Here is a 24863-nt window from a genome sequence, read left to right on the forward strand (position 1 = left end):
TATTAAAATAAAAATAAGAAAAGAATCCTAATCTAAATAAAATAAAGAAAATAAATCATAAATAAACTAAATTAGTAAAAACTAAATACAATCATAGACGCTCCTGCGTCAGCAGGTACCTAGTTTTGGTCAGTCATTTTCTAGGAGCCTTAGTAACACACCTGATTTCATGAAGTAATTACTATTTAGAAAAGAAAATGGTCCACATATCTAAATTGCAACATTGAATGATTGAAAAGGGTTATTGCTGGCGTCAATAGGATTTCAGTTCCTAACAATCTACCCAACGCTGTTGTCCTTTTTGACAAGTAAACCAGAAGACTTATTAAGCATGAGAATAATACAACTGGGCTGCCAAGATGGTAGGCTGGCCACTAATTCAAAGGCAATTACAACACTACTACAGGCAACCCACGGATTCATAAGGACTCAGCACTTAACAGGCGCATTTTGCCTTCGTCCAATCTAAACATGTTCAGCTTCAAAGTCCTCTTGCTCATTTTGGCTTGCCTTTGGATATCTGACGCTGCAACAGACACGCTCAGCCTAGGTGATAAGCTCAATTCATCTGATCATCTTGTTTCCAAAAGTGGAAATGTCACCTTAGGCTTCTACAAACAAGAGTATGATGCAACTTGGGGTGACAAAGGCTTCGGGTATTATTTAGCTGTGCGGTACACTGAAGACACGTTAAACCATCCCATCTGGTTGGCCAACCGAGACGACCCCATCGCAGATGACTCCGGAGTTCTCATCATAGACAACACCGGACTCAAAATTACACACGCCGGTGGGAATCCTTTCCTACTTTTCTCACTGCAGTCTACCGCTGCCACCAACATAAAGCTCGTCTTAGAAGATTCTGGGAATCTTATTTTGCAAGATGAAGACTCTAACGGGCCGGAAAACAGAATACTATGGGAAAGCTTTGATTATCCAACTGATACTTTTCTGCCTGGGATGAAATTGGGGGTCAGCCGTGGAAGAAACCGGTCGCTTACATCTTGGTTGACTCAATCAATCCCAGCTCCTGGAGCGTTTACCCTGGAGTGGAATCCTGTAGCAGGGGGGTTAGTTGTTCGGCTCAAAGACAGGGTTTTATGGACTACTGGTGAGAGTTTTGAAAATATTCTCCCCCTGGATCCACTAAACATGAACTACAATTTCACTAATGTTTCTAAAGTTGATGAGCAATATCTTTATTATACGCTTCTAATTGGTGAATATACTCCTGAAGATGGGAGGAAAAACGCAAGGTTGGTGTTGTTGGACGATGGGAGTTTGGAATGTGAAAGTAGGTTATACCTATTTAATTCAGGAACTTGTGCCGGTGATATCACAGAGAATGGTTGCGTGAGATGGGAAGGGCCAAAGTGCAGAAGCAATGGAGATAAGTACGAAAAAATATCTATCATACCTACACATAAAAATTCGATAAATAATACACTTCTGGGGAACAATAGTCTTTCCCTAAACGACTGTAAGGACATTTGCTGGAAAGATTGTGGATGTTTGGGAGTCAACGAACAGATGGTCCTTGGTTGCCAGTTTCTTTCAGGGCCTTACATCCAAGGTGGGTTGGATGCAACTTCATATCAAATCATAACTCGTCACCGTTCAAGTAAGTTTAATCTTGGTCTATCCTTAATATCACTCTTGTTGAGCTCAATTTCTTCATTCTTGGTTCCATCATATCATCTTTTAATATTGTTAGATGGTACAAAGCAATCATACACAATACTGTTCTCCTTGTACATTGATGCAGAGTCAAAAAGTTGGATATGGATTTTAATATCTATAGCGATCGCTCTAATGATCACAATACTGCTCGGCATCCTGTTTTATTTGAGAAGAAGAAGAAGAACAAGAATGGAAGGTAAAATTCCGCAAACTAAAAATTGACTGAAACGTAGGGGAGTAACATGATTTTTTCATAGTGCTCATCATTTCTGTAACTTCAACTTGCTTTGAACAGAGGAGTTTCTGCTTGATCTAATGACATCAGATAGAGCAAGTGACATAAGCGAGCTTCACACTGGAAATCATGGTCACAATCTAAACATATATACCGCAGCATTTATCATGTCTGCCACAAATTGCTTCTCACCAGAAAATTTGCTTGGAAAAGGTGGTTTTGGACCCGTTTTCAAGGTGCCTGCCTGAAGCAAACCAGTGAGAATCATTTCATTACTCTCTTTCTAAACATTCTATCTTAACTGATAATTACTCGTTTATTAACATGCCAGGGGACATTCCCTGATGGACAAGAAGTAGCAATAAAGAGATTATCAAGAGGATCAGGACAAGGGCTTGTGGAGTTCAAGAATGAGCTCATACTGATAGCTAAACTGCAACACACAAATCTAGTGAGGCTGTTGGGCTTTTGTGTTCAAGGGGAAGAGAAAATGCTGGTCTATGAGTACATGCCTAATAAAAGCTTGGACTCTTTTATCTTTGGTTAGCAACAGTTGCACTCTTATTTCATAGACTGCCAAAATTTCATGTCATGCCTTTAATGCCTTTAATGCCTTTTGTTTAACAGATGAATCAAAAAGGAAGCTATTGGATTGGAATAAGAGGTTTAGCATTATTGAAGGGATAGCTCAAGGATTACTTTACCTTCATAAATACTCTAGACTAAGGATAATTCACAGAGATTTGAAGGCAAGTAACATATTGCTTGATGAGAACATGAATCCGAAGATATCAGATTTTGGGATGGCAAGGATTTACAAAACAAACGAAGCTCAATCAAATACTAACAGAATCGTCGGTACATAGTAAGTAGAACATTTATTATACTCATTATTTACCAACAAGAACATGTTAAATAACCTTATTACAAATGAATGCAGTGGTTATATGTCTCCAGAATATGCAATGGATGGTATATTCTCTGTAAAATCTGATGTTTACAGTTTCGGAGTGATGGTGCTGGAAGTCGTCAGTGGCCGCAAGAACACCAGCACTTTTCACTTTGACCGCCCACTTAACCTTGTTGGATATGTAAGTTCATGTCAAACCCTTACGGTAGGTAGCTTTACGTTTTGAAACAAAACATGCCATTCTGACATTTAAACTGCGAAATGATTATGTCAGGCATGGGAGTTATGGAAACATGGTGCGGCATTAGAATTGGTGGATCCAACTTTAAGCGACTCATGTTCTAAACCCCAGGTTTTAAGGTGCATCACTTTGGGTTTGCTATGCGTGGAGGATAGTCCACTCGATAGGCCGACCATGTCCGATGTCATTTCTATGCTGACCGGAGAAATGCAACTACCGCTGCCGAAGAACCCTGCATTTTCCACAGGAAGAAGAATCATAGAAACAAACGTGGAGGAGAAGGAGTTTGAAAATTACTCACTGAACGGCCTATCCATGTCTGTGATGGATCCAAGATGAAGCCGAAGATGATTAAAAAACAAAGCTTTTTACTCAAGTGTATGTTTCATAAGTTTGTTTAAGAATTCTTAATCATGTATTCAAAGAATGAAGTAAAGAATTCCCAAATTATAACCAATCCATTTCGAACGACATTGACCTAATAATTTTTCGAACTTAATAAGACTCGTACTGTTAAAAAAATAAATCTATAAATAGGTAACAATAATCTAAATAGTACTCAAATGTCATTGGCAAAGTCACTAATTTTAAGAAAAAAATTTGAGAATAAGAAAATAAGTTGAATTGAATTTTTAGCCTTTGAATTTGGTGTCAAAGTTTAAACATTTTCCCATGAAAAAGAACTTAGCTTTCCAAATCAATAATCAAATTAATTAGCAAAAAAAATAAATCCCAAATTAAAACAAGCAGCATAAAATTATCAAATTTCAAAATTTTTTGAAAAAATAAAACATTATAATGACCTTTTTGTGCTTCTTTTCCCAATTTCATTTAAATAAAAGAAAAAAGAAACAAGGAACATAACAAGAAAGAATCTTGCCGCAAGCTGCGTACTGTAAAACCCTCTCAACTCTCCGTCGGTCTCTCCACGCCGCCTAAAGAAGGCTGCTTTCTGTCTTTCGGACCCGAAGCTCTTAAACCCGGTTTGACTCTCTCCTTTTTCTCTCTCTACGTTTCTTAGAAATTACTAACAAAGCTGAAGATTACTGTCTTAGTCTCGCTCTCGGATTGCTTTGTATTTGTTTCATGAATGCTTTTTGCCTGCAAAAGAATTTGCAAATTAACTACATTCTCTGTCTCTGCTTAAACTTGGGTTCTTCAATTTGCTGCTCTGCTTGTACCTTAATTGTCTATTGAAATTACTTTCAAATTTCTAAGCTATTTTCATCCTTGGTTGGGATTTTGATAGTGTGATACAGGGTTCACTGAAAGCAGGGTTTTTTTTTTTTTATTTAATGAAGTGGTTTCATCATTTTAGGGTATATTGATGGATATTTGGGATGTGAAGAATAAGACTTAATGATGCTATGCAATCAGTATCTTGCTGGTTGAAATAGCTTGATGCAATAAGCAATCTAGATATGGATATGTGTGGGAATGTATCAGTAAAGTGCTCTTGCCGCTTATCGCTGCATTTTAAGTAATAAAGCTAGTCCTTTGGAGGTTTTTTCATTTTGGAAGCTTAGGCTTACTGCTTGAATCAGCTTTTATAATGATTATCACAAAATAATGGACATAAAAAGGAAGTAATTTTAAATGGTTGGCAATGCCCAATCTCTTTCATTTGTTTTTTTTTTCTTTCTTATATCAGTCCAAACAACTTAAGCTTGATGCTTTATTCATGTTTATTCCATTGCCAGGTTTCCTGGCCAAGAACAAAAGAAGAAAAGGGAGATATGGAGGATAAGCTCATGAACTCTGTACACTCCACCGTTTTTAAAGAGTCAGATTCCCTTGAGGGGAAGTGTACAAAAATTGAGGGTTATGACTTCAATCAGGGTGTAAACTACTCCCAGCTTCTCAAGTCCATGCTTTCCACTGGATTTCAAGCTTCCAATCTTGGAGAAGCTATGGAAATTGTCAATGAGATGGTTAGTTTCATTTATTTAGATTTCTTTTTCTTTTTTTTTTTTCTCATACTGTTTTGGATGCTGTGTTTGTGTTTCTTTTTCTACTACTTGGTTGTTGCTAGCTTATTCTATATAAACATTTTCAATCCAATTGAAGCTAGACTGGAGGCTTGCTGATGAGGCTATAACTGAGGACTGCAGTGAGGAGGAGAAGGATCCTGCCTACAGAGAATCTGTCAGATGCAAGGTCTTTTTGGGTTTTACATCAAATCTTATTTCATCTGGTCTTCGAGATACTGTTCGTTATCTTACTGAGCATCACATGGTGAGTTGCTAATCAAACCTGAGAATCTGACTTCTTTTGTGTAGAATTGAGATGAGATGAAATGAAAAATGTAATGAGATAAAAAGTAGTAGACTGTCTACAATCCTCTGAATCTTGCCCACAGCAGGAACCTAAGAAGGAGAAAAAGAAGAAAATAAGGGAAAGGAATCTGAAATAGTTAAATGCTGTAAATAATTAAAATCAATTTTATCTTTGGCCTTATTTTTCAAAAGGATTTCAAATCTGTCATCATGTTCTTGATGTGGCTCTCTGGTGGCTCTCCACTCCATCTAAGAAGTGTTACTGTTAAACTGACTGCAGGTTGATGTAATAGTTACTACAACTGGTGGCATAGAAGAAGATCTCATAAAGTGCCTTGCACCAACATATAAAGGTGATTTTTATCTACCTGGTGCTCAGTTGCGTTCAAGAGGATTGAATCGCATTGGTAACTTGTTGGTTCCTAATGACAACTACTGCAAATTTGAGGATTGGATCATTCCAATTTTTGATCAGATGTTGAAGGAACAACTTGAAGAGGTACTTCTACACACAAACACTTGCAGACTATGTCATACCCTCTTGTTTGTCTGACAAATTTGACCTCCAAATTGTCACATTGGATTTGGGCCCTTTTAGTTTTCACTAAATATCGAAAAGAAGATTAATTCTTGGGGTCTAATTTTTTGTGTATTGTCATTTTTTAGTAAAGAATTTGAAGATTGTAGATGAGGTCAAATCGAATAATAATGGAGCTTGTATTTGTACTCTATTCTATTGATTTCAGTTACCATTATTAGATGTATCTCTTGTGACCTAGTGGTGTCTGCCATTCTGTTAAGTTCCTCTTGCCTCTTGTTTTTGGTTTTCACAGAATGTATTGTGGACTCCATCAAAGTTAATTGCACGCTTGGGAAGAGAAATAAATAATGAAAGTTCATACCTCTACTGGGCATACAAGGCAAGTGTCCTACCAATTTAGCTTAATGCTGTGATAATATAACTACTTTTCCCCCTTTTCTTTTTCTATGATAAAAATGGTCAGATCTACATTATTGACTTTTGTGTTGGTATCAATGACCTTCTGTAATAAATGTCATTCATTTACTATACCCCATTGAGGTCATATATAATACTAATAAGTTAGTTATAGTTGTTTAATCTATTATGAAGTATTGCATTATTGTTGTGAAGATATTTTGTTACTGCTTGACTACCTTATTTTATCCTTTCTACTACAATGCCGTACGATATGAGTCTCGTCAACTAATATCATGAGTTTATCTTGAAGAAGTGATTGAATTCATTTATTACTGAAGAAGACGCCACTAATGAATTCTCAAGCAACTGTAACAGTAGAGAACATGCATTTCATATCATGTTTCTGAAGTTTCATCATCTAGATTTTGTAATTTTGCTCTATGCAATGATAGTCTAGGAGGACTTTTAAGCATAACGTTGGTAATATTTGTTTTTCCCCTTATGGCACCACAGCTTATTTTTATTATTTATGAGTATTTTCCAGAACGAGATTCCTGTCTTCTGTCCAGGCTTAACAGATGGCTCTTTGGGGGATATGTTGTATTTTCATTCCTTTCACAGCCCAGGTCTGATAATTGATGTAGTGCAAGGTAGGTGTTTTCTGTTTCATCTTCATTACTTGCTTATTACTGACTGATTGAAGATTGGGATATAAACATCTAATCGTCTTACTTATTGAACAGATATTAGGGCCATGAATAGTGAAGCAGTCCATGCAAGTCCCAGGAAAACAGGAATGATAATTCTAGGAGGTGGACTGCCAAAGCATCATATCTGCAATGCTAATATGATGCGTAATGGTGCTGATTATGCTGTTTACATAAATACAGCACAAGAGTTTGATGGGAGTGATTCTGGAGCCCGCCCTGATGAGGCTATTTCATGGGGGAAAATACGAGGTTCTGCTAGAACGGTTAAGGTATGCCTTTGTGTACCCCATTGTCTTTCAGCTTCTGTTATTAGATATGCTCATTGTAAATCTCTTTTCGACTTCTACAATTGGGTCTTTCCTCTGTATCCTTTCTTGGCTTGCACTTTCATCTTTTTAGTTTGCTTGCCCTAGTTTGTTTTCCTCAGAAGCAAACAGATATACTATTTTGATTCCCGTCTCTTCTCTTGATCATATCCAATCAGGTACATTGTGACGCAACTATTGCTTTCCCTCTGCTGGTAGCAGAAACATTTGCTTCAAGGTGGAAGAAATCTGTCAATATCAAGGCCTAGTTCAATTTTTTTAACGAGTGCAGATTCATGTAATATCACTATTAAAAATCTCGTTATTTGTCCCTCGTATCATTGAGCTGGCATCCTAGGGAAGATGATACTATATAAAAGGAGGTCAATGCACTTTGCTCTGCCATGGTATAAATGCAGAGAAAATGAGTGCATTGTGTTTCCTAAATTGAGGGTTTATATTAGAGGTTGGAGAACTGTGAGAGGAAGTCTGTTGTCTTTCAAGTTATTTAAATTGCTTGTAGCTGAACTCGTAAACTTGCTGAGGCATCTTACTGCATTGTCTTTGGCTGATTTATAGCCAGAACGATTAATAAATTACTTTAAATGCTTCCACTTTCACATCAAACAAAAGTTTCGTTGCGACCCCAGTTGTATGGTCAGTTGTAGGAACCAGAGAAGTGTGCAATGGAAGAGCGCCTATCATCGTTCAGGGCGAAGCAGATTGTCTAGACAAGGCACAAAGAAAGTTTCCAATCTGAGAAACGTAATAGATTTTAGGGACCATTGAAACTGAAAGAGATGCAAGTTAAGCAACCGTAAAAGACACAACAGAAGTATAGAACTGGGAAGTTTGGAACTTAACAGAGTTCGTGTGTACGAAGACTCTACGTAAACACGTCGGTTGGCTAACTTTGTTACGAAAAGGCCCCTACTTTCCAGTAAGAATATCTAATGTAAACGTTGTCAGGAACTGGAGCGAAGCAAAACTGAAACCTTGATGACAGTCAAAGGGACATGAAAATAACCCAATAGAATCCGAAATGCCACCCAAGTCTCTCCCAGCTAAAACCCCAAAACCCTACTTCTTCTACGGCCACCGCAAGCCTTCTCAAAACCGCCCCGTCGTATACGGTGGCCTCTTTTCCAACCGCCAAATCCTCAAAACTCCCCCAACCCCTCCACAACCTTCACCACCCTTCGATCTCCACAAATGGGACCCGTATTATCTCTCCCAGAACCCATCACCACCGTCCACTCCCAATCCGTACCAAAACCGGAAACTCTCTCCAATCGCCCGCTTCATCGTCGACGCCTTCCGCAAGAACCAGTATACGTGGGGACCAACCGTGGTCTTTGAACTCAACAAGCTCCGCCGCGTCACCGCCTCGCTGGTGGCGGAAGTGCTCAAAGTCGAGAACGACCCCGTTCTGGCTTCCAAGTTCTTCCATTGGGCTGGTAAGCAGAAAGGATTTAAATATAATTTCGCTTCTTACAATGCTTTAGCTTATTGCCTCAATAGAAATGGTCGTTTTCGAGCTGCTGATCAGTTACCGGAGCTAATGGATTCCCAAGGGAAGCAACCAACTGAAAAACAGTTTGAAATTTTAATACGAATGCATGCTGATAACAACAGAGGACAAAGGGTTTACTATGTGTATCAGAAAATGAAGAATTTTGGAATAAAGCCGCGTGTTTTTTTGTATAATCGGATAATGGATGCGTTGGTCAAAACGGGTTATTTAGATTTAGCATTGTCAGTGTACGAGGATTTTAGAGGGGATGGTTTGGTGGAGGAGAGCATCACATTCATGATATTGATCAAGGGGTTATGTAAGGCTGGGCGGATAGAGGAAATGCTGGAGGTTTTGGGGAGGATGAGGGAGAAGTTATGTAAGCCGGATGTTTTTGCCTATACAGCTATGGTTAGGATTTTGGTTTCGGAAAAGAATTTGGATGGGTGCTTGCTTGTTTGGGAGGAGATGGAGAGAGATGGGGTGGAACCGGATGTGATGGCATATGTCACATTGGTTACAGGGTTGTGTAAGGGAGGGAGGGTGCAAAGAGGATACGAGTTGTTTAGGGAGATGAAAGATAAAGGGATTTTGATTGACAGGGCAACCTATGGTGTCTTAATTGAAGGATTTGTGAAAGATGGGAAGGTTGGGTCCGCTTGTGATTTGTTGAAGGATTTGGTAGATTCAGGATACAGAGCTGATTTGGGGATTTACAATTCACTTATTGAGGGATTGTGTGATGCGAGGCGGGTTGATAGAGCTTATAAGCTTTTTCAGGTTACTGTTCAAGAGGGGTTGGTGCCAGAATTTGCAACCGTGAATCCGATGTTGGTGGCGTTTGCAGAGATGAGACGAATGAATGACTTTTGCAAGTTGCTTGAGCAGATGCAGAAGTTAGGATTTTCTGTTATTGATGATCTTTCTAAGTTCTTCTCATTTGTGGTTGGGAAGGAGGAAAGAACAGTCTTGGCTATACAAGTCTTTGATGAGTTAAAAGTGAAAGGTTACACTGGTGTTCCAATTTACAATATCTTAATGGAGGCTCTCCGCAAGACTGGGAAGGTGAAACAAGCATTATCACTCTTTCAAGAAATGAAGGGTTTGAATTTTGAGCCCGACTCCTCTACATATGGTACTGCAATTATATGTTTTGTAGAAGATGAAAATATTAAGGAAGCTTGCGTCTGCCATAATAATATAATAGAGATGTCATGTGTTCCTTCCATTGATGCTTATTATTCTCTTGCGAAAGGTCTCTGCAAAATTGGGGAGATTGATGCAGCTATGATGCTTGTTCGTGATTGCCTGGGGAATGTTACAAATGGGCCCATGGCATTTAAGTACGCTCTTACTGTTCTTCATGCCTGTAAATCAGGTGCTGAGACAGTGACGGAAGTGTTGAATGAAATGATGCAAGAAGGTTGGCCTCCAGATAACATTATATACTCTGCAATTATATCTGGTATGTGCAAGTACGGGACCATAGAAGAGGCAAGGAAGGTTTTTGCTAATTTGAGAACGCGCAAACTTTTAACTGAAGCTAATACAATTGTGTATGATGAAATATTAATTGAACATATGGAGAAGAAAGCAGCAGAACTTGTGCTCTCAGGATTGAAGTTCTTTGGTCTGGAATCCAAATTAAAAGCGAAGGGTTCCACCCTGCTATCTAGATGAAGAATTGAAGGCCGGTACATATTTTCAATGAGTCATTCGCCTGATAGGCTACCAATCTTATAAGCAGGCATCGAGATTGGTCAAGCTTGGTTGACCGGTGGACACTGACTAATGATTTAATGTCTTTCAGCAGGCTTCAGCCTGCATCGATCAGCTCAGCTTGTTTTGCTTCTCTAGAGGAGCACGAATCTACCGCTGGGTCCGAATATGTGCAAAGCAGTCTGTTTTCAGGGACATGCTCTTCCCTTTTGTAAGATTATTCCATGAGATATACGCATGCACACACACAAAAAAGGATTGTTTTATGACAAAGTCATCTCGGTAACCTTCTTTGAGGTTTAGATAAAAAATGTTGCAGTTTCATTAAATATACTGTTGTGATCAATATCAACTTCAGCTCATCAACTTCAAGTTTCTTAATTATTATTCAGTACCTTTAAACACATTCTCTGCATCCAAATAGAAATCCACTTTATTGAACTTCAATGACTTTCTTTGTTTGTCCCAGAAACAAAGCAAGACAAAGATAAACTAGCCTAAGTTGTAACTTTTGGCTTTTAACATTGACGGCAGATACAAGTTCTAATCATGAAGCAAACCCCATAAACTGGAGCTCCATATTTCCCAGTTTTCCCAAAATGCTGAATGCAAAGATTATTGCATTCATCTTGTGTGCAGCCTGGATCCGGAAATGATTGCTGACAATCTGAGCTCTGTCCCATCATCAGCTGATTGCCTGTAATCATAAAACAAACGTCTGATTAATGATTAATCTTCACACCATTCAAAGACTCATTTCTTTACAGTTCTATCCTACTTTTGTTTTTTAATGCTAAAGGGCTGCATAGGTTTAGTGAATAATGGAAACCTTACCAAAAGAAAGTAACAGAAGCAGTAGGACGGCGGAGAAGGAGAAGGAGAAGGAGAGGCTCTTCATGGCTTCAATCTGTTTTGTCTGTGGCAGTGCGTTGGTTCAAGACTGCAGGGACCATATGGTTTCTGCTATTTAAAAGAAGTTGAGCATGTAAGATTCATTGCTTGGAATTCTAAATTCTTGTTACTTTTGACATAAAAGGGAAGATATGTGCTGGACAAGGTTGTTTTCTTCCATTATAACCAACAAAAATAGTTGTAAAATTCATCATATATGGAAGTTCAATTATTGTGTTTACCTGTATTGTCAGACACATTAATTTCCAATTAGAAAATTTTTAAAAACTTGTGTTGAGCATAAGACAGTAAATTACAAAGATTCACAATGACATGACAAGTAAAGCAACCAAAACAATGTCCAATGATCACCAAGTAAATTTGGTTCTTATGTTTCTTACAACAGTAAGGATAGAATGCATCACCAAATGCAAAAATGCTTCCGATAGAAGATATGAATTCACTTATACCGCTATATGTAGCACAAATTTTAGTCGTATTAAAAACAAATGTAGTGTACTAATAATGAGAGTTATGGTACTCTCATTTTCCTTTTCTTTTTTCTGTCTGTTCATAGACCTGGAAGCTTTCAAACCGCATGTCAAGATGGATTTTGAAAAAAATAAGAAAAGAATGAGCAAAGGAATGATGATTTGGAAGTTCAACTTCATGCGAGCAGGAAAACCAGAACCAATGCAAGTATACTGAAACAAAAAGAACTTCAGTAGCCTCACTTTTTCCTGGCCCTTTTAACCTTTTCTTGTTTCATTTCTTCTAAATAAAATTAGGAAAAATAAAACAGGAAACCTTTTAAGATAAGGAATATTCTTTATAGAAGATAAAGATAGAGATAAACACCGATGCGTGCTGGGAGTTTTTTGTAAACCAGAGAGTTTTGTATGAAGATTGTGCAGGAGCCATGCATTTCAAAAAGAAATGGTTCTGAATTTTGGTTGTTCCTGCTGATTGACTACTAGGTTATAGGTGTGTTCTGTTTCATTATATCCAGCTTATCTCATATTAGGGACATATCCTAAACCCAAAAAATAAATAACTGTTACCGATAGACCAGCTAATTAAGGAAAATCACACAAGAGAAAAGTTCAAAGTTGATGCATATACAGACACACACTTTATCTATCATTTTCTACATGCTAGCCAACTTATCAGGATAGCATACATCTCAATTGAATAATAAACTCACCCCTTTCTGAATAAACTTATTTTCATTAGGGAGACTTTTCAACTCTGGTATAATACATCCACAGTTTCTTTGAAGTGCTTCAATAAATCTGGAGAAAGAAGGAAAAAGAATTAAGTTATTACACTAAAAGGAAAAGGAAAACAAACTCAATTGAAAGGCCTCAATACTATTCATGAAAGAACTTTTTTTTAAAAAAAATATGGTAAATAAAGAGAGACATTATAGACAAAACTCAAAAGTTTACGAAATGAAAGGAACGAGTCAAAAATGTTGTTATGTAGAGTGCAGATGGGATACCTGAGCCAAATGAAATCTCTGAGACATCGAGTTCATGCGACAACGGCTTGATGATAATCAATTATTATCAATGGGATGTGAGAAATCTTGGCCCAATCTTTACCTTTCTCCTTTTGGCAACGTTTTGTCAGCAATGGACAGCGGGAAATGGACATAGAAGAAAAGGAGACAGGGAGCCCCTCTGGTGGCATGGATTGGAGCTTTGGGCAGCTATCGAGGTTCAATTCCTGAATAGAGGTAAGGTGTTGAAGCCCTTTGTAGTCCAGAGTTTTGAGATTTGGAAGACTCCCAATGCCCAGCTTGGTAATAGTGGATGGCAGCAGCTGCTCATCTGGAAAGAACTCCATATCTCCTCCATTCATCATGAAATGTGTAAGACAGTGGAGTTTGTGCAATCCCCATTCCATTCGACTAGCAATAAGTTTATTACAATCATTAATTTCAAGATATTTTAATTTGAATGGCAAGCCCCCTTCTGGAAATGACTCAATCTCTGGACAATTTGAAACACTCAAATAGTCGAGGGATGGGAGAAGGGAGTGCATATGCTCGGGGAGTGACTTTAAATTTTTGCAATTGTGGAGAGAAAGCGTTGTCAGGTTAGGGGCAGATAATCCTCTTTTGGGAAAAGATACAAAATTAGGACAGTCGGATATACATATATCATCAAGAGATTGGAGATGCTGCTGGTCAGGTCCCTCTAATGCAGATAAGAACTTGATGTTTGTACAATGCTTGAACAGGCATTTATTCAGGTTAGGAAAAGAGCCTAATGGGAATGATTTTAGTGAATCATGGGCTCCAATTAGCTTCAATACTTGCAGAGATGTGTACAAGAGGATTCTAGAAAAATCAAGCTCACCGCAGTTATCAATCTTCAATCTCTTTAAGGAAACAGGTAGACGACCTTCAGGAAGGCACTCAAGAGAACAACTTCTAATAGAAAGTTGTTCAAGACGAGTGCAGTGCTGCAGCATCATCTCCAGCATGGAATGTTGGACACTGCATTCTTCAATTTTTAATTCTTGCAGCTCTGTTGGTAGTGCCTGCAGCTGCATTTTATCACAACTCACTAACTTCAGTTTACACATGTCAGGAGCCCTCGGGAGACAACTAGCAAGCCTCTCACAATTTTCAATCCAAAGTTTTCTTAGAAGAGGAAGTGTTTTAGGTAGATCTCCAGTCAGCTTTGGACAATCTATTATGTATAGTTCTTGGAGACTAGAGAAAGTTCCATTTTCATCTCCCAAACACAACCACTCTTGCCACTCCTGCATCTTCTCGAACGTCAGTATTTCAAGTGATTCAAAGGGCTTTACACTAGAACCATTCCCATAGAACTCAGAAGCTACAGCAGTTACTCGAGCAAGTCTTCTGATATGCAGCTTCTTCAAAGATCGAAGATGTCCAAGAGCTGGCAAGTACAAGCAATGCTCACAATTGCTCAACTCCATGCATGCGATTTTTGAAAAGGAATGATCTCCCACCCATTCTGGAAATTGTGTACTTCCATAACCGAAAATTTTGAGGTGTTCCAGATCTGGAGAAGGCTGTAGCTGCTCAAGTACATTTCTTTCATGTTCTAAATCTCTCTGAGGCACAAAGTTAGGTACATCTGCCTTTTCATCGCTCCAACGCAACACTAATTTTTGCAGTTTCTTTTTACCCTTCAAATCGGCCTTCAAAGCATCTCCAGAAAAACCAACATTCTGTAAATTCGAAATGGAAAGAGTTCCACGAAGATGTTGGAGCTCCCCTAACTCGCTGATGCTGGACCCACTGTGTTTGCCTACAACAAATGTAGTTAACTTGTGCAAATCTTTTAGATCACCCATATGTGCTGGCATCTCTTTCAACTTCGTGCCTCTAAGATCAAGATGTTGCAAATTGGTTAACCTTCCCAATTTCGTAGGCAACTCAACAAGGTCGTGGCAATAGGATAGTAATAGAATTTGCAAATGAAACAGAGCACTCACCGATTCAGGCAATATTTTGATACGATTAAAAGAGAGATTAAGATAACGCAATAACTTCAAATTGCCAAACGAATTCGGCAACACATCGAAATTTTGATACTGAGATAAAGAGAGCACTTTTAAGCACCCTAACTTGGGCAGCAGATCCTGTGTTACAATGTCACTAACACTTCTCCGGGGCACCCAATCATACTTATTATATTTGTCTAGAGGCAAAAAAGTTCGCAAATACTTGGCTTCATTCAAGGCTTCAAATTTTTTAGATGTATCACAATGTGTCAGCAGATAAGAGAAATGACGAGTCCTTTTATTAATTTCACAAGAGCCATCATCCTCAAACCTTGCGAAAAATTTCCCCGATACAAACTTAGCCAAATCATTTATTAGGTCATGCATAACAAACCACGTTCTCGAAGAACCACTTGATCGCTGAAAAAACGACCTTGATGCAAGCTCGTCAAAGTAGTCATCGCCTACTTCTTCCAACATCGTGCCTTTTCCTTTGGCGTGGTCTAATAAGCCTTCTCCCATCCACAATAGAACTAATTCTTCCTTCTTAAATCTGTAATCCTTGGGGAAAAGTGAACAGAATGCAAAGCATGGTTTTAGATACGAAGGAAGATAGTGATAACTCAACCTTAGGGCTGGAAGAATATCACTTTCATCATCCGAAAACTCCCAAATATCACTCTTCAGTATCTTGTCCCATTCCCTGGCACCAACTTTCATGCGTAACAGACCCCCAAGGGTTTTTATGGCTAAAGGTAAGCCAAAACAGCCCCTCTCTGTTCAAGTTTTTAAGGTGAATGAATTTATAGAGAGAAAGCTGGTGAAAACGATGAACCAGTTGAGAGAGAAACTTCATTTGTATTTCATTTCCTTCCCTTATGAAAGGCATGACCCGAGTACATGAGAGATACAAAGATTCATCAACATTAAAGAAACAAAACAGCCAACGACAGAGGCGGACAAGGCGACGCGCACCACACCACAACACGTGGATAGTAGACAAAGCCCGCAAAACGGTAACGCAGCAAATGTTAAAAGGAATAAAGCATGATAGCTAAACGGTGCCGCATTAATCCCCCCTAAAATGAATCACGTGGAACTGCACACGTGACTTCTTCTCCTTCACCAATTCGAACCCTATTTTGGCGCGAACCTCCATAGCTATCAGAGGACACAAACACTGTTGTTAAGACACAACTCAATTTCAACACTCCCCTTTAATCAAATCACGACCAATCTTCTTCTCTTTTAATAACAAGCATATTACGTTCATGATGTTGCAACTTTTGCGCCCAAATGGTTGAAATGCTATCATGGCTGATTCAAACACCATGTCACACAATAATGCCCAAGAACAAACCAATAATCGCTGATTTCAGAGACATAATCTTCCTTTTTTATAAGATAATTAATTCCACTGTTCTAATCAATATTAACTTCGAGTTTCTTAATTATTAATCTTTAGCCAGTTTTCGAAGACATACCGGCAGCCAGTTTGTAATGTAATGTTGGCAATATCATCAGTTTTGATCCTTAAAATCTTGATTTTAAACTTCAAAGTAGGATCCTTTAATTATAAACACAGTTCACTGCATTCAAATAGAAATCCACTTTATTAAACTTCAATAACTTTGTTTGTTTGTCCCAGAAACAAGGCCAGACAAAGATAAAAGTAGCCCAAGTTGTAACTTTGAGGCCTTAACATTGACGGTAGATACAAGTTCTACTCATGAAGCAAACCCCATAAACTGGAGCTCCAAATTTCCCAGTTCTCCAAAAACGCTGAATGCAAAGATTATTGCATTCATCTTGTGTGCAGCCTGGATTCGGAAATGATTGCTCACACTCTCAGCTCTGTCCCATCATGTGCTGATTGCCTGTAATCATAAAATACACGTCTGATTAATGATTAACCTGCACACCATTGAAAGGCTCATTTCTTTACAGTTCTATCCTACTTTTGTTTTTTAATGCTAAAGGGCTGCATAGATTTAGTGAATAATGGAAACCTTACCAAAAGAAAGTAACAGAAGCAGTAAAACGGCGGAGAAGGAGAAGGAGAAGCTCTTCATGGCTTCAATTTGTTTTGTCTGTGGCAATGCGTTGGTTCAAGACTGCAGGGACCATATGGTATCTGCTATTTAGAAGAAGTTGAGTATGTAAGATCCATTCCTTGGAATTCTAAATTCTTGTTACTTTTGACATAAAAGGAAAGATATATGTTGGATCAAGGTTGTTTTCTTCCATTATAACCAACAAAAATAGTTGTAAAATTCATCATACATGGAAGTTCAATTATTGTGTTTACTCATACATGGTCAGACACCTAATTTCCAATTAGAAAAATTATAACAACTTGTGTCGAGCATAAGACAGTAGATTACAAAGATTCACAATGACATGACAACTAAAGCAGACAAAACAATGTCCAATGATCAGGAAGCAAATATGGGTCTTATGTTTCTTATAACAGATATGGTAGAGTGCATCACCAAATGCAAAAATGCCTCTGATAGAAGACATGAACTCACTAGAACTGCCATCAGTAGCACAATTTTTTTCATATTAAAATAAATGTTCATAGACCTGAAGCTTTCAAATTGCATAACAAGATGGATTTTGAAAAAATAATAAATGAATGAGCAAAGGAATAGAACTTCCAAACAATGATTTGGAAGTTCAACTTCATGCCAGAAAAACAGAGCCAATTGCAATTTTACTAAACAAATAGAACTTCAGCAACCTCGCACTTTCCTGGTCTTTTTAACCTTTTCTTGTTTTCTTTCTTCTAAAAAAAAGAAATACAGAAAAACCTATTAAGATTAGGGCATTCTTTATGGAAGATAAAAACATATAAACATATTGATTAAGTTAAAGCTGTTACTGATAGACTAGCCAATTAAGGAATATCACACAATAAAAGTTCAAAATGATGCAAACACATACACACACTTTCTCTATCATTTTTCTATTGCTCTCAAATGATAGCGATGAGTTGCTTTTTATGCATGCCAGCCAACTTATCAGGATACTATACATCTCGATTGAATAATAAACTCATCCCTTTCTGAATAAACTTAATTTCTTTGGGGAGACTTTTCAACTCTGGCATGATACATCCACAGTTTTTTTTAAAGCGCTTCAATAAATTAGGAAAAAGAAGAATAAAAGAATTAAGCAATTGAGCTATTACACTAAAAAGAAATTGGGAAAATAAACTCAATTGAAAGGCTTCAATAATGTTCATGAAAGAACTTTTAAAATAAAAAACATATGGTAAATAAAGAGATACATTATAGACAAAACTCAAAAGTTTACGAAATGAAAAGAACAATTAACAAATGTTATTATGTAGAGTGCAGATGGGATACCTGAGCCAAATGAACTCTCTGAGACATTGAGTTTAGGCGATAATGACTTCACCATCAATTGTTATCAATGGGATGTGGGAAATCTTGGCCCAATCTTTACCTTTCTCCATTTGGCAACGTTCTGTCAGCAATGGACAAGCGTAAATGATTAGAGAAGAAAGGGAGAAAGGGAGCCCCTCTGGTGGCATGGATTGGAGCTCTCCACAGTTATCGATTTTCAATCGCCGAATAGAGGTAAGGTGTTGAAGCCCTTTGTAGTCCAAAGTTTTGAGATTTGGAAGACCAATAATGTGAAGATTGGTAATAGTAGGTGGCAGCAGCTGCTCATCTGGAAAGAACTCCATATCTCCTCCAATCATGTCGAAATGTGTGAGACAGCGGAGTTTGTGCAATCCCCATCCCATTCGACCAGCAATAAGTTTATTACAATTATTAATAGTAAGACATTTTAAGTTGAATGGCAAGCCCCCTTCTGGAAATGACTCAATCTCTGAACAATTCGATACAGTCAAATAGCGGAGGGATGGGAGAAGGGAGTGCATTTGCTCGGGGAGTGACTTTAAATTTTTGAAATCGAAGAGATAAAGACTTGTCAAATTAGGGGCAGATAATCCTCCTTTGGGAAACGATACAAAATTAGGACAGTCGAACATATTTATAAAATGGAGAGATGCGAGATGCTGGTGAGGTTCCTCTAATGCAGAAAACGACTTGATGTTTGTACAACGCCTGAAGTTCAAGCTATTTAGGTTAGGAAAAGAGCCTAATGGGAATGATTCTAGTGAATCAAGGGCATTCGACACGTTCAATTTTTCTAGAGATGTGTACAAGTGGATTCTAGAAAAATCAAACTCACCGCAGTTGTCAATCTCCAACTTCTTTAAGGAAACAGGTAGGCGACCTTCAGGAAGGGACTTAAGAGCAGCACAACTTCCAATAGACAATCCTTCAAGACGAGAGCAGTGCTGCAGCATCAGCTCCAGTGTGGAATCTTGGACACTGCAATTTTTAATTGTTAAATTTTGCAGCTCTGTTGGTAGTGCCTGCAGCTGCATTTCATCACAATTCACTAATTCCAGTTCATCCATGTCAGGCGCCCTCGAGAGAGCACTACCAAGCATCTTACAATTTTTAATCCTAAATTTCCTTAGAAGAGGAAGTGTTTTAGGCAGATCTCCCTTCAGCTTGGGACAATCTATTATGTATAGTTCTTGGAGACTAGAGAAAGTTCCATTTTCATCTCCCAAACACAACCATTCTTGCCACTCCGGCATCCTCTCAAACCTCAGTATTTCAAGTGATTCAAAGGACTTCATACTAGAACCATTCCCATAGAACTCAGAACCTACAGCAGTTACTCGAGCAAATCTTCTGATACACAGGTTCTTCAAAGACCGTAGATGTCCAAGTGCTGGCAAGGACAAGCAATGCTCACAATTGCTTAACTCCAAGCATGCGATTTTTGAAAAGGAATGATCTCCCACCCATTCTGGAAATTGTGTACCTCCATAACCGAAAATTTTGAGGTGCTCCAGATCTGGAGAAGGCTGTAGCTGCTCGAGTAAGTATTCATGAGGCACAAACTTAGGTACTGCTACCTTTCTTTTCTTGACCAAAGGCACATCTGCCTCATACTTTGAATGATCTTCAATTTCATCGCACCAACTCAACACTAACTTCTGCAATTTTTTCTTACCCTTCAAGTTGGCCTTCAAAGCATCTCCAGAACAACCAACATTTTGTAAATTCAAAATGGAAAGAGTTCCATGAAGATGTTGGAGCTCCCCTAACTCACTGATGCTGGACCCACTGTTTTTGCCTACAACAAATGTAGTTAACTTGTGCAAATTTTTTAGTTTACCCATATGTGCTGGCATCTCTTTCAACTGTGTGAAGTTGAGATCAAGATGTTGCAAATTAATTAACCTTCCCAATTTGGTAGGCAACTCAACAAGGTTCCAGCAATTGGATAGTAATAGAATTTGCAAATGAAACAGAGCACTCACTGATTCAGGCAATTTTTTGATAGCAGTATCAGAGAGATCAAGATAACGTAGTAGCTTCAAATTGCCAATGGAATTCACCAACAAGTTGATATTCGGATATTGAGATAAAGAGAGTACTTTTAAGCACCCTAAATTGGGCAGCAAATCATGCGTTATAGTGCCAGCAATATACTTCTCCATCCAGGGATATTTGTCTACATTCAAAAAAGTTCGCAAACGCCTGGCTTCATTCAAGGCCTCAAATCTTTTATATGTACCATATTCTTTCGTCACATAAGAAAAATGACGAGTCCTTTTATTAATTTCACAAGAGCCATCATCCTCTAACCTTGCAAGAAATTTCCCCGATACAAATTCAGCCAAGTCATGCAGTAGGTCATGCATAACAAACTGTGTTCCTGAACCACTTGATCGCTGAAAAAACGACCTTGATGCAAGCTCGTCGAAGCAGTCATCACCTACTTCTTCTAGCGTCCTTCCTTTTTCTTTGAAGTTGTCTAATAAGCCTTCTCCCATCCACAATAGAACTAATTTTTCCTTCTGGAAGAGATAATCCTTGGGGAAAAGTGAACAGAATGCAAAGCATGGTTTTAGATATGAAGGAAGATAGTGATAACTCAACATTAGGGCTGGAAGAATATCACTTTCTTCATCTGAAAACTCCCAAATATCACTCTTCAATATCTTTTCCCATTTATTGGCATCAACCTTCATGCGTAACAGACCTCCAAGGGTTTTTATAGCTAAAGGTAGGCCTTTGCACTTTTTTACAATCTCTCTACCCATGGCTTCTAAGTCAGGACGAATGGTAGTATTTCTACTGCCGCTGCACACTTGCTTGGTGAATAAGGACCAGCAATCTTTCTCCGATAACGGCTTTAGATTATAACTTGATGTTGTAGTTCTCATGGCAGATGCAACACCTTCATCACGAGTTGTCACAATGATCTTACTGCCTTCTGCTGCAGACTTAAGAGGGAGTTCCAGTGCTTCCCAATTAGCATATTTCTTGTTCCAAACATCATCTAAAACAAGAAGAAATTTCTTTCCCTTGAGTCTCTCACTTAATTGAATCTGAAGCAGATTCAGGTCCTTTGTGTCACAAGTAGTGGAAGCGAGCCGTTCAATGATGGTTCTTGTTACCCCGTACACATCAAATTTTTCTGTAACACAGACCCATACTTTGAGCTCAAACCAGTCTGTCACTGTGCTGTCATTGTAGAGAAGCTGAGCAAGAGTAGTCTTACCAAGCCCACCCATGCCCACAATACTAATCACTCCTAACTCCTGGGAACTTGAATCATCTGAAAGCAGCATCTTAATTAGAGCTTCTTTGTCATCATTCCTTCCACACACTTCAGATGCATCTACCAGAGAGGTTGTTGGTAATTTTGGTGACGGTTTTTCCCTGACATCATTTCTTAGGCCAAGGATATTAATTTGTTTTGTAATGTGTTCTAGTCTGTTAAGGATCTCTTCCAACTTTGGGTCCATCTTTTTAGTAAATGGATTAGGAAAAGAGAAAACGTTTAGTACCCGAGACGCCCAGCTGTTTTGAGGCTCTTCTTTCAGCTCGCGCAAAAAACTGAGCGATGCAATCTCCTCCAGTATGTCTTCTGCATCATAGACAGCATCTTTAAGCTCATCGAGCCAGTTTTTCACAGCGTGATTTTTCATCTGCCTTTCCTCTGCGTCATTCAGTACTGCCTCAAGGGACAACAGGGTTATCTTTAGTTTCTTCAGCATTTCATCATTGACACCGCCGCTAAAGAAGTTCAATACCTCAGGAGATGCCATTCTATCAAACAACACGCCAAATAAGCTAGACAGAAATGCTCCTCCTACCAATTCTGCAGCCATAGTTTCTCCTTTTGGTATGGAAGTGATTGTGATGAGAAGAAGCAGAAAGCAAATGCACTCAATGGGGAAGAAAGGCGAAAAATTTCGATCAGATTCTGTTGCTCAAAGTGTTTGGTGTTTTTTGGAAGGATAGACAACTTGCACGGAATTTTCTAAGTGAAAGCTACAAAATTATTTCCAACAAGATTAGAGATTGGGTATTATTCGCAAGGAGTGGGCCACAGAACTTTATTTGCTTTCGGTGCAAATTCATTTGTTTGTCTTCAACGTTGGGCGGTACTGAAGGTTCTGAGTGATAAAGTGAATAACTGAGTTAGGAAAGAAAATTGCTTGCAGACTATCTTTTCCATGTGGTGATACAAAGATTCCTTCTGCGAAATTTCGTGGAATTTTCTTTTGACTTGCTTATCTAACAAGTTGTGTGGAATTTGCTTTTGCTTTACTTTTGGATATGAAAACGACTTGGGTCAGTAGGCGTGTACCGCACCGTAAGATGGAGGATTTTACACCCAAAGCTCTGCTTCCATAGGTGTATCCCCTTAATTTGCCAAGCCAAAACGGCCCCTCCCCTTTAATCAAATCATGTAGAGTCTTCTTCTCTATTAATAACAGCCATTTTGCATCCATGAAGTTCCAACAATTAAATACAAGTGCATGTCATAAACACTAGCATGCTGCTAAAGTTCAAATAAGAAGCTCAAAATCAAATGCCTTTTCCTTATTCAGATGGATTTCTGTGACTTTAAATAGGTACAAAATAATCGCTGTTTTGAGAGATGTACTCTTCATTTCATTTTTATAAGATAATTTCATGAGATATACAAACATACCCACATGCAAAAAATTCGATGAAGTTTAGACTAAAAATAATATTTCAATGTAATTAAATCTAATAGCCTTGCTTTTTTAATGTTGGGAATATCATTAGCTTTGATCCTTAAAATCTTAATTTTAAACTTCGAAGTAGGTTCCTTTAATTATAAACACATTTCACTGCATCCAAATAGAAATTAACCCACTTTATTAAACTTCAATGCTTTTTTCATTATTAAAAAGGCCCGGTAATAAAAATGACCTCAAGACAAATAAGTACATGATGAGAGGATTAGTCTTCCTTATTAAAAGAAAAGAAAAGTTGAACATGGAATAGGTTTTGGTGTTAGGTTTGCTCTTCAAATAATGGTGGTTCAGAGCCCAGAAATGACAAGAAAATGAGAACATGGAGCTCTCATCTTTTCCAACAGACGAGACATTTAATATTCATTCCAAGGAGTGGACCACAGAACTTTTTCTGTGCAAATACATCTGTCTGTCTTCAATGAGGAGCTGTATTGGAAGTTTCTGAGTGGATGGTCTATGAATGGACACAGAAGGACGACCAACTCTAATGGGGTTAAGTGAGGAAATTGCTTTCCGGTTCAGTGCAATTTGCTTTTGGTTGTCTTGTCAATTTCACTAGAGTGGTCCCTCGCTTCGCGTGGGTGTATTTTTAATAAAAAATAATTTTAATAGCGAAAAGAGAGTAATTTTAATTTGAAAAAATTATAAATAATAATAATAATAATAAATTAAAGATAATTATTTTAAAAAATCGATATTTTAAAAATATTTTCTCATGTCTTATTAATCAAATTTTGTTATTTAAATAATTTTTAATTTTTAAAAACATATAAATTTTTATACTTTAATATATGTTAATATTAATATAATCATATTTTGTTAATTATGATGATTCTAACAGTAAAATTAAATTAAAATTAAGAAAATTTAATATATTGAAAGTCATTATTCATAAGCTACATAATTTATATAGGTAGCCAAATAAAAAAAGCTACATAATTTATAAAATAAAATTATTAAAATAAAATAAATATTTTTTTGAAAGTCAAAATAAAATAAATATTAATTACGTATATTAAAATTTTCTTAATTTTAATGATGAAATTTTGTAAATTATCTTCAATTTTAATTACTATTTTTTTATCTTATGCCTTCATAATTATTTAGAATTAATCTACCAAAAATAATTTTGCAATCCCTCAATAATTTTAGTAAGTCATTATTAACTTTATTCAATTAATTAATTTATTTTTTATTACTTATCAAAAAATAGTTTTATTTTTTTATTCTTATCTTTTTTTTAAAGTAATTTCATAAATTTAATTTATACATAAAAAAATTACATAAATAAAATAAATTGAATAAGCTTAAAGCTAAACCAGTTTGGATTTGGGTGAATCCGACTCACCTCTTCTTTTTATTTTTTTCTTATCCATAAAACAACAATACTGTTTGAATTTGAAAAGAAAATTGATGAAGTGACGTTCTTTGTGTATATATTTTATTTATCTGTTGTGCAACGTTATGGAAATTAAAACCCGACGAAATATTACTACACCTCTGGACCCTGTAGTAGTATTTGCAGAAGCAGTGATCCAGATCTATTTGAATAATATTGGTGATTTAGTATATACCAAAATGCTCCATCTTTTCAGTTAGATTTAAACTTAAGCACAAGCAATTTCTTTCCTTTTTTTTTTTTTATATCTAATATAAAATATAATTATTTTATTTTGATAATTAACTCTATCTAATTGTACAAAAACGAAAAAAATGATAAGAGAGAGAGGCTTTCTCTAAAATTATAATAATAAATAAAAAAGAAAGTAGCATGATTAGAAATACATAAAACCCTCTAGGGTTTAATTTTTTCCGAATCC

General features: G+C 37.3%; 4 protein-coding genes and 1 pseudogene across 9 annotated transcripts; 3 read left to right on the top strand and 2 right to left on the bottom strand.

Annotated features, from left to right (window-relative positions):
• Nucleotides 1-101: 101 nt before the first annotated feature.
• LOC18585733 (G-type lectin S-receptor-like serine/threonine-protein kinase CES101) lies at nt 102-3523 on the top strand. Its single transcript, XM_018129062.2, has 7 exons — nt 102-1621; nt 1766-1876; nt 1976-2151; nt 2247-2457; nt 2543-2780; nt 2856-3006; nt 3100-3523. The coding sequence occupies exons 1-7, from the start codon at nt 472-474 to the stop codon at nt 3403-3405; spliced, it is 2343 nt and encodes a 780-aa protein (XP_017984551.2). The 5' UTR covers nt 102-471; the 3' UTR covers nt 3406-3523.
• A 384-nt stretch (nt 3524-3907) lies between these two features.
• On the top strand, nt 3908-7911 carry DHS (deoxyhypusine synthase). The gene is made up of 8 exons (XM_007008706.3): nt 3908-4049; nt 4767-4997; nt 5134-5301; nt 5623-5841; nt 6176-6262; nt 6827-6932; nt 7026-7261; nt 7477-7911. Exons 2-8 carry the CDS (start codon nt 4803-4805, stop codon nt 7564-7566), a joined length of 1101 nt encoding a protein of 366 aa, XP_007008768.3. The 5' UTR covers nt 3908-4049; nt 4767-4802; the 3' UTR covers nt 7567-7911.
• Nucleotides 7912-8247: 336 nt separating this feature from the next.
• On the top strand, nt 8248-10920 carry EMB3131 (Pentatricopeptide repeat (PPR-like) superfamily protein). The gene has a single exon (XM_007008708.3). It carries the CDS (start codon nt 8340-8342, stop codon nt 10488-10490), a length of 2151 nt encoding a protein of 716 aa, XP_007008770.3. The 5' UTR covers nt 8248-8339; the 3' UTR covers nt 10491-10920.
• Nucleotides 10883-15698, bottom strand: LOC18585736 (putative disease resistance protein At3g14460). 4 transcript variants are annotated; one of them, XR_016028887.1, is made up of 4 exons: nt 12922-15698; nt 12625-12712; nt 11364-11489; nt 10883-11226 (listed from the first exon to the last, which is right to left on the bottom strand). XR_016028887.1 is itself a non-coding variant. In XM_088810714.1 (2 exons), exon 1 carries the CDS (start codon nt 15624-15626, stop codon nt 12954-12956), a length of 2673 nt encoding a protein of 890 aa, XP_088666840.1. In that variant the 5' UTR covers nt 15627-15698; the 3' UTR covers nt 12520-12712; nt 12922-12953. The 4 variants fall into 4 exon arrangements, 1 of the variants encoding a protein (XP_088666840.1); XR_016028888.1 differs by having other exon boundaries at nt 11364-11492; XR_016028889.1 differs by lacking the exon at nt 12625-12712.
• A 798-nt stretch (nt 15699-16496) lies between these two features.
• LOC18585740 (putative disease resistance RPP13-like protein 1 pseudogene) lies at nt 16497-22530 on the bottom strand (annotated as a pseudogene). Of its 2 annotated transcripts, none has more exons than XR_016028886.1 (3): nt 18278-22530; nt 16921-17043; nt 16497-16783 (listed from the first exon to the last, which is right to left on the bottom strand). The product of XR_016028886.1 is annotated as a putative disease resistance RPP13-like protein 1 pseudogene, transcript variant X2 (transcript). The 2 variants fall into 2 exon arrangements; XR_016028885.1 differs by having other exon boundaries at nt 16921-17040; nt 18278-22529.
• Nucleotides 22531-24863: the final 2333 nt, after the last annotated feature.

Source organism: Theobroma cacao, chromosome 10 (genome assembly GCF_053813885.1).
Source record: "Theobroma cacao isolate CCN51 chromosome 10, ASM5381388v1, whole genome shotgun sequence".
Classification (NCBI taxonomy): Eukaryota; Viridiplantae; Streptophyta; class Magnoliopsida; order Malvales; family Malvaceae; genus Theobroma; species Theobroma cacao.